The sequence below is a fragment of the Nannospalax galili genome, unplaced genomic scaffold, assembly GCF_000622305.1.
Source record: "Nannospalax galili isolate Female #2095 unplaced genomic scaffold, S.galili_v1.0 scaffold290, whole genome shotgun sequence".
Taxonomy (NCBI): domain Eukaryota; kingdom Metazoa; phylum Chordata; class Mammalia; order Rodentia; family Spalacidae; genus Nannospalax; species Nannospalax galili.
In genome coordinates this window covers 311,268-320,949 of record NW_008331486.1, presented here as the reverse complement: position 1 = coordinate 320,949, position 9,682 = coordinate 311,268, and the positions used below count along the sequence as shown (strand labels likewise).

The following is a 9,682-nucleotide window of genomic DNA, read 5'->3' as shown; positions in this document are numbered from 1 at the left end:
GTTTCTCACTCATTCTCCTGATGCAAATAATGAAGAGCAAAGTATGGCCTGACACACCTCTGAAATCCACGGACTTCATAGGTCTTTTCACGTGATTCTTTATCTCTTTGGAGTGCCTTTCTAATTATTGGAACATTTTCCACCACCTTCCGTATTTATGTTACTGGTTTTAGAAACAGCTACATGTTTCTAAAACATATGTCTATAAAGAAGAAAGTGATTATTCCATTTCAAAAAGACAGCCATAGTTAAGCTTTGTGACACAACACTAATTTCCTCCAGGCTTGTGATATAATTATTACTTTACAGATGTCTGGCATGCTTGATTTATCTTTATTTTTATTTTAGGAATATTTTATTTTAAAACACCACGTATAGCTCTGAATACAAAATCAGCACATTGTAGACACCTAACTATATTGGTTTCTCTTTAACCTGTCAGTTGTAATAACAAAGTTAAATGAATGAGTATAAGAAAATGTAACATATACTTTAATTTGATATCACTTATTAACATCATTCAATATTATTATTCTATTTTGTTTCTCTACTGCTATGACAAAAACACTGACCAGACCAGCTTGGGGAAGAAAGGGTTTATTTCAGCTTACGGTACTTTCCTTCATCAAGGGAAGCCAGGGCAGGTGCTCATGCAGGAAACCGGTGGTAGAGACTGACATAAAGGCCATGGAGGGATGCTGCTTACTGGCTTGCTCTGCCTGTTTTCATATACAACCAAGGGCCACCTACCCGGGGGTGACATCACCCACACTGGACTTGGACCTTCCATATCACTCAGTAATCAAGAAAATTTCCCACAGACATGGCCACAGGCCAATACAATGGCCACAATTCCTCAGTTGTGGTTTCCTTTACCCAGGTCTGTCAGGTTGACAACTGAGACCAGCACAACAGATCCCTTGTCAACTTGATGCGCAAACACATCACTAGTAAACAAACGTTTCCATTTCTTATCCCCGAGATATCTTGTTACTATTAATATCACAATATAAAACAGTGCATCTTTAAAAGAAATCCAAGAGCCCTTAAAAAATTCAAACACTTTAAAAATTCAAAGTCTCTGTAAAAAGTCTCTTAGCTGTGGACTCCTGCCAAAACCAAAACAAGTTACATACTATCCCATTTTAAAAGGGAAAACTGAACACACTAAAGTAAAACAAAAGTCCAGCAATGTAGATCAGTGTTGGACATCTGGGATTCATTTATAACCTTCTAGGCTCCATGGGGGTCGACAACTCCATTCCTCTGGCTCTGCCAAATACATGTTCATATACACATGAGCACACACCTACACTCACTTTGTCTCATAGGTTCATATTGACTCCACACATACTGCTCCCTTGATGGTCATCCCATGGTCCTGGAAACTCCTTATGCTGGGGTTTCTGTCGCAGTTGAAGTTACATCGTTACCAATGTCCTATTCTGGCCTCACACTGGTCCAAGCCTCGGATCCTTTCCATGACCCCATCAATCCTGTGGGTCTTCATGATAACTAAGTCCACTTTTTCAACACCAGTACCATCTGGGGGACTCTTACATATTGCCAAGTTCTGTTGCCAGCTTGGTATGGAGTCTTGGGCCCCCCAGGTAGTGACCCTGAGGAAACACTTCCTAGAAGATTTCACCTCAACGATGCTGGCCTCTTTTTAATCACAGCTGATTTTTTCAGTACAAGTTAATGAGCATCAATTGTCCCATTAAAGCAAAGATTTCACATCAGTGGTGCTGGTCTCTTGTTAATCACAGAAGATTATTTATCACAAGCCAACCAGAAACTGTAGATTCTGAATTCAAAATATCTCACAAATGGCACTAATAATCTATACTTCCATTGAAACTTCACTAGCCAGTCCTCTGTCATCTACATCTCTTCAAGCTTGCATAGACCAGCTTATTGAGCTTCAAGCACCCAATGTTTTTTCCAGTCACAGGTTCCAAATATGTCCAAAATCCTCCTCAAAACGACATGGTCAGGTGTGTCCCAGTAATAAGCCACTCCTGGTATTGATTTCTGTCCTAGCTTGCTTTATATTGCTGTGAAAAACAAAACAAACACTGACCCAAGCCAACTTGTGGAGGAAGGGGTTTATTTTATCTTCTATCTCCCAGGTCACAGTACAGCACTGAGGGAAATCAGGACAGGAACCTGGAGGCAGGAGTTCAAGCACAGATCATGGAAGACTGCAGATGACTGACTTGTTCTTCTGGCCCAAACTCAGTCTGCATACTTGTACAACTGGGGAACGTCTACCCAGGGGTGGTACCACCCACAGTGGGCTGGGCCCACCTACATCACTCAACAATTAAGGAAACGTCCCAAAGATTTGGCTATAGGTCAATCCAATGGCAGAAATTCCATTTTCTCTACACAGGTGTGTCAAGTGGGCAACTGAATCTACACAGCACAATTATCATTAAATATTCTTACAAATCCTTTGTTATGATCAGCGCAGTGTGACAAAACAGAAGAGAACAGGCACTGGAATCAAATTTACCTTGCTTTGGCAACTTATTTACATCCTAGGTTACAGTTTTCACATATTTCCCTCAAAGACCTGATGAGTGACAGTGTAGATGGACCGTGTTTATTTCCTTGCCTTTCCACCTCTTTCAGTGCTTGCTTCACTGGAGTAGAACTCCTCAGCTCCAGGCCTGGACATCATATACCTCAGTCCATCATGGATGACATGATGGTGTTAAAGTTGAGGATCAGGAATAATGCTCTGTTTTTAGTAATACTTGTCTTATTGAGATCAGCCAAGAGATCACAGCATAACATTTCATCTCACCTCATAACCTAGGGAGGAAAATATGCTTTTGTTACGTTTTTCACTCAGAATCACTGAAGTGATGAAGAGCATGGTTTGATCACATCACTAGGGTTAAGCATCAGAGTCACAGTAAGAAGAATGTCTTCCTACCACCAAAGCGTTTGACCAAAGCCTCCTTCATGTCTCTATTCCTCAAGCTATAGATGAATGGATTTAACATGGGGATCACGACCATATAGAGAATGGCAGCCCTGCTCTCCCTCTCTGTAGAGTGAGTAGATGGGGGAAGTAAATACACACCCATCAGAGACCCATAGAAGAGAAGAACCACCGTGAGATGAGATCCACAGGTAGAAAAGGCCTTCCATCGCCCTCCGGGAGACGGGATGCCCAACACAGTCCAGGAAATGCGGACATAGGAGAACACGATTAGCATGAGAGGAACAGTGAGGAATATCAAACCCATGGTGATGATCATCAGTTCATTAATATGGGTGTCAGAGCAGGCAAGCTTCAGCAGAGCACTGGGATCACAGTAGAAGTGGGGGATGGCTGTCTGATCACAGAAAGCCACACGTGTCAGCAAGAGAGTGTGCATCAGGGCGGGACAGTTAGTCAGCACCCAGCACATACATAGCATTTGTGCACAGAGTTGGGGATTCATAACTGTGCTGTAACGGAGTGGATGGCAGATGGCCATGTAACGGTCATATGCCATCACAGCCAGGAGACAATTGTCAAGTCCACCAAACACCAGGAGGAAATACAGCTGTGTAAGGCACCCAGAATAGGAGATGGTCTGACTCTGGCTATGAATGTTGATTAGCATTTTGGGGACTGAGGCAGAAATGAAACAAGCATCAGTTAAGGACAGATTAGCCAGAAAGAAGTACATGGGAGTATGAAGGTGTGCATCAGAGCTGATGACCAGGACGATGAGCAAGTTCCCCACCATGGCAACCAGGTACATGCCCAGGAAGATTCCAAATAGAAGATGCTGCTCCTCCGGCTGCTCTGAGAGTCCTAGAAGGAGGAAGTCTGGAGCAACAGATTGGTTCAGTCGGCTTGGTTTTCTCATTCTGTGTAGTTCTTGTTATCTGTGCAGTCAAAAAAATTCTATTTATACTTAATCATTGGATCTGTTTATAGAGATGTATCTGTATTGCCAAAGTTATGCTGGGTGAAAAGGAGAATGCATGGCCCTTGTCCATGAGCATCTCTGGATCTCATTGCAAATAAAATACCTATAGATACTTTGATAAGCATTAAGATAATATGCACTCAAATACAAATTTTGCTTTCTATGCTGTAACAGGATCTAGAGAAAGGTGATTAATTTGATCAGAGAGGCCAGCACAGGGTCTCTAAAGGGGGTAGAGATTAAGCATGACCTTGTTGTTGATATTTGAAAAGTAATTAGGCTTGTGTATTAGAAAGGAGGTATTGTTCTCCATCACCACCCCCAGCACACATGCATGCATACAAATGCACAAATGGACACATTAAAAACAAGCATATATGTATATTTTAGCTTTCTGTATGTACAATGAAATTATTTTAAAGGAAAAGATAATCTCTAGAACTTAATATCATCCATTCAAACTAGTCCTATATTTTCCCTAACTGGGAGCATCGGGCATGTGAGTTGAAGGCAGTGATAGCTCACTATCCCATCCAATTTTAGGATGCCTTCAAAAAGGCAGGAAGAACGTTCTTTGTTTTCTGTTTTATGGAATAATTTTAAGAGTATTGGTATTAAGTCTTTTTGCAGGTTTGGTAGAATTCTGTGCTATATCCATTTGATCCTGGACTCTTTTTAGTTGGGAGATTTTTAATTACTCTGTTTATCTAATTGGTTATCATGGGTCTGTTTCGGCTCCTCCAATGGATGGACCAACACCAAAGGACATCTGAAGTCACAAATTAGACTCCACTGACCTAATTTTATATACATATATATGTTACATATACTATATTACACAATAGAATACATTAAATTGGGCAGGGTCAATAAGGAGAGGTGGGGATAGGGGAGGGAATTTGAATATCAAATTACATTGTATGGAAATTGCAAAAATTCAATAAAAGCTAAAATAAAATAAAAATTTAAATATATGTTGTATGACATTTGCAAAAATTCAATAAAAACAAAAAAATCTTTTTTAAAAAAGGCAGAGGGCTGGAGAGGTGGCTTAGTGGGTAAGACCACAGGCTATTCTTGCAGACCTACATTCAGTTTCAGCACCCTCATGACGCCTAACAATCATCCATATCTCTAGTTACAGGAGAGTCAACCCTCTGTCCTTGCCTCCACAGGGATTGAACAGCATGAATGTACTTAAATAAATACAGGCGGAACACTCATACACATTAAATAAATACATAAATTTAAAAAGCAAAGGCAGGGGGCCTCATTCTTCCATTACACTTTTTTATCCATGTCCCTTCCCATTTTCACATTTTCCTGTTTGCATCTACTCAGGCTATTGATATTTAAGACCATTTTCTTCACTCCTCTATGTTGACTATATCTTTCTGACACTTAGTTTTCACCAGAGGGATGGAAAGTAAAAGGTATCAGGCTTTTGTTTTCTTATCTGAAAACCAGTTACTACATTCTGCTCTCCTTGGATTTAGAGGAAGCTGGTGTGAGAGGCTGATTATATTGCTTTTGTAAGTCTGTGACCTTAAAAGCTTTGTGACTATTTCAGTTTGCCATTTGTTCTGTAAATAGAGAAGCTTCTAAACTTAAGCAGAGACTTGGAATATGTACTTCGGTCACATCTCCTTTTTATGTTTTGGGAGGTGTGTGTCTCTGTGTTTATGCACACACATTCAGGTATGCATGCAGGTGAGCCTTATCCCTTTCAGATTCTCACCTGTCGCAGTATGGATCAATTTCAAGCATTTTCAAATTCTGAAGTTCTCTCTTTCAGTTGGAAAATTCTCAGTGAGGACCTCTCAGAGACTTTCGTGACTCAGTTAGTGAAGCTGGGGTTTAAAAATCTGTGTTCATTAGGAACACCTGGGGTGTATGAGTTGACTCTACTTCTTCAGGCCAAAAAGGACGGGAGTATTTCTTGGGGCTATAAAGGCTCCTGGTAGATCATCCCCAAAGTGCTCATTAAACCCAACCTCTCTATCATTGTGTACCCTGCTCTCCAGCCAGCTTTGACTGATTCCCTGGGGACCCAGGGGCATCACTTTCTCGAGTTATAATTCTAGGTCTCCAGAGCATGATTGTGAATCTCTTGCTGGAATGTAGTGTACCTTAGCCTCACTAGCAACTCTCTTGGGAACTCCTACCTACACACTGGACAATTCAGTCCCTATACTTTGTTTTAGCTAAAATTAGAATGAGGAAGAAATTGAGAGTGTAAATTGTAACAGTTAATTTCAATTTCCCCAAACAGAGAAATGTTAATATTAGGTACCCACTCAAAAAGTCCATAAGTCATCAGTGGTGCAGCCTATTTAAAGCATATCAGCCCAAATACCTTACTCATAGCTGATGCTAGAAAAGTGTCCATATGTCTGTTAACACTTGACACTTCTTCCTGAACACTTTCAGGACATGATCTTAAGTAATAAAACAATAATGTTACCCCAATTTTATAGACGAGAAAATAAATGCTCAGTGAGGATAATGACTTGCCTAAGATGACATCACTGTTAAGTAAAAGCAGATTTCTTCCATGTGTCTACATGACTCTAGAGACAAACTACTGTGTATCATCTCAGCACTACTGTTGAGTTATTAGGGTTATGCTTGAGCCATTAATGAATTCATAGGTACAAAGTAATCAACTTTTTGGATTAAAAGGTTTTTATTGCATGTAAATTCGTATTTGGGTAATTAATTATTCAGACAGTTATCATCTTTCACATTTTAAAAAAGTAATTTCTTGAGAATTTCATACATGCATATAAGGTGTTTTGATAAACTCCATGCCTACGCCCTCCCCTCCAACTCCTCCCATATCTCCCCATCACTTTTTTCTGATAACTTCATGTATTTCCTCCTCCTCTTCTTCTTCTTCTTCTTCTTCTTCTTCTTCTTCTTCTTCTTCTTCTTCTTCTTCTTCTTCTTCCTCTCCTCCTCCTCCTCGTCTTTCTCCTCCTCCTCCTTGTCCTCCTCGTCCTCCTCATCCTCGTCCTCGTCCTCGTCGTCCTCGTCGTCCTCGTCCTCGTCCTCGTCCTCCTCCTCCTCCTCCTCCTCCTCCTCCTCCTTCGTTTTCTTCTTCTTCTTTGGGCTTTTTGGTACTCTAAATTCCCCCCTCTGAAGAGGTAGCCTTAAAATCTTTTAATGATTAGATACAAGCTCCCAAATACTTCAGACGTTTTTGGCCTTTGGAACAGAGTATGTTGCTAAGAGGCCCAAGGACATTTTGGCTTTTACCCAAGAAACTGGTTACTTTTCTTTGGGGTCTTATTCCTCTAACTGCCTAGACAATTCCTGCCTCCTACTCTTATCACACCATCCTCTGAGGAGGTTACCCAAATTGCCAATAAGAAATCGGGGCATAGACCACTCTGCCTTCTTCCATGCTGAATAGGGTAGCAGGGTGAGGCAGTTGGAGTACCCATTCAGTGGGTCTATCTAAAAACTCCCAACTTGCATAATTCTTATCTGTAGGGGGAAAAGAAAGTCCTTGACTGGTGAATAGGAGATGTGAAGGAGAAGTAAAGACAAGAGTAATTATGAGTACGAGTTCTAGACAGGGACCTAGAAAAAGTCAGAACAGGGCAATTTTCAAATGTTCATATGAGAATCCAGTGGAATTTTTTCACAAGGGCTTCCAAAAGCATCCCTGTATTGGGTTCCTCCTCATTTTTCTTTTGTCTTCCTAGGCTGGGCTCAAGCGTGATGGATTCAGGATTTGCTTTCAAGTATTTTGATAGCTGTTGGAGTGGTTAGAATCAGTGTCGGTTCCCCTTCAAAGGCTTCTAGATAGGGGGACAAAACAAATTAAGCCAGCATTCTAGAACAATAGTGGGTTGTCTCACTTAGCTACAGGTGGACACTACAGTATTGCAGACCAAGATTTGAAGTCTTACATATGAGCAACACTTTCTGATTAGGAACAAAATCATCAAGGAGAAATAATTGTCTAAATTTTTTTTATATGGACTTAGCCTAATATCTGGGAAGTGTAATCCCTTGAAAACTTAAAGAAATATAATGTTGACTTTATTCATTGGTTATACTTTCCTTTTGGGTGTTTAAGACCATACAGTGGGCCCAAATAAATCAATTTATTTTTACACTTAAGGTTGTTTGAGGATCTGTTTCTCAGGGATCAGATGGGCTTGTGAGGAGCCCCTGGCTCCTTTCTTTTACCAGTTCCATCTATGTGAAGATAAATCAAAGGTCCTGCTTGATCACAGCTGGCTTCACTTGGAAACATGGAGGAAATGTTTTCTCTGAGTTGACCCTCCTCTTTGTAGACTGGACACTGGTTCAAGCCCATCTTGTGGGGTCTCCATGGCCTCCCTGAACAAGAGGACAGGTGGCTCACCACAGAAACAGGACATTTTGAGAGATGTTTCATAGTCCCCTGGAACTCATTTGACCTTGGAGGGAGAGGAGCAATAACTGTCCTTTATGTCCCTCTGACCAGATAAATATAGGCCTCAAATTATGGTTATTAAACAGCCAATAAGTTTAGTTCCACCTGTCTGGTACTTTTAATTATCATGTGCTATGTAGATAAAGCTTGGCTTAAAAACCAGATGTTCTCAGAGAAACCTTGACTAGATATATATTTTGTTCCTTAAACTAGTTCACTAAACTTTGACCTTAGAAAATTTGATTATGTATATATTATTTTTGTCTCATCCTTTATATATCTTTCTCATATTTTCTGCCTATTTTTGAAAATATCACCATTTCCATATCCTTTTAACATCTTTTACATTCTCATTTTCTTTTTTAAAAAATAATTTATTAACATTAACAAATTTTTCTATCTGTTGTGAGAATTCTTTTCCTTGGGATACTAAGCAACGTGTATTCCCTTTTAAGGTTCTAGTGTCAAACCAATGTTTAATTAAAGTTTTCTTGGGGAACCAATGAATTTACTGAGTTTACTTACTGAGATAACTGAGGGGTTTCTGAAGTGTATGTATGACCTGAGGGTATACACACAAAGTAATCAATTTTTAAATTTCTTGAATTTCTTCCCTTGCTAGTAACAGAAAACACTTATTTCATCTGTTATTTTGCAATGCTAGGGGGTCAAACCCCAGATCTCATCTGTGCTAGGGATGCACTCTATCACTGAATTGCATCCTCAGCAGTTTTCTTCTGATTTTAAATATGAGTAATTATTCTTGTAATTTTTCCCACTAATGAATTTGTCTTTTACTGACTGAAGTTTCCATAAATTTAAAATGGATATTGTTGCACCCCGATCCTGCCATCCCCAATGACCACCAAGGAGTCCGGAGAGTATGCAAAAGCAAAGAGCCTTTATTGGGCTTAAGCTCGGGCCCTCAGATTTCACCAGTGCAGTGGATCTGTACTGAGAGCCCTGATCTAGGGTGGGGTAGGCTTTTATAGGGATGTTTCACAGAAGCCTGCGTGCGCCAAGCATCCTTTAAAATGATTGGATGGTCCTATGCCCTGAGTACGGGGAGGATTCTTATTGGTGGGGGCTGTCTTTGAGGACTTGGAATATGCTGACTGTTATCTGTGGAGTCAGAAATTTCTGTTTTTACCTTATAAGGCTTTTACATGCCCAGGCTTGCTTGAAACAGCTAGCCAAAATGGAGTCAGTGTATTCTGACTCTTGTATTTTGACTCCATTAGGGGTTAAATCTTTAGGCGAAGCAAATTACAGAAGCAGAAAGAAGTGGTTAGACGAGTCAGAGTCCCACAGATATTAG

The 9,682-nt window shown here is 40.3% G+C and overlaps 1 protein-coding gene across 1 annotated transcript; it reads right to left on the bottom strand.

Annotated features, from left to right (window-relative positions):
* Positions 1–2,918: 2,918 nt before the first annotated feature.
* On the bottom strand, positions 2,919–3,872 carry LOC103726665 (olfactory receptor 1N2-like). Its single transcript, XM_008824285.1, has one exon. The coding sequence runs from the start codon at positions 3,870–3,872 to the stop codon at positions 2,919–2,921; it is 954 nt and encodes a 317-aa protein (XP_008822507.1).
* Between the last annotated feature and the right edge of the window lie 5,810 nt (positions 3,873–9,682).

Excerpts from the sequence above, each read along its gene's own strand:
- LOC103726665 (XM_008824285.1), bottom strand. The coding sequence starts at position 3,872 with ATGAGAAAACCAAGCCGACTGAACCAATCTGTTGCTCCAGACTTCCTC.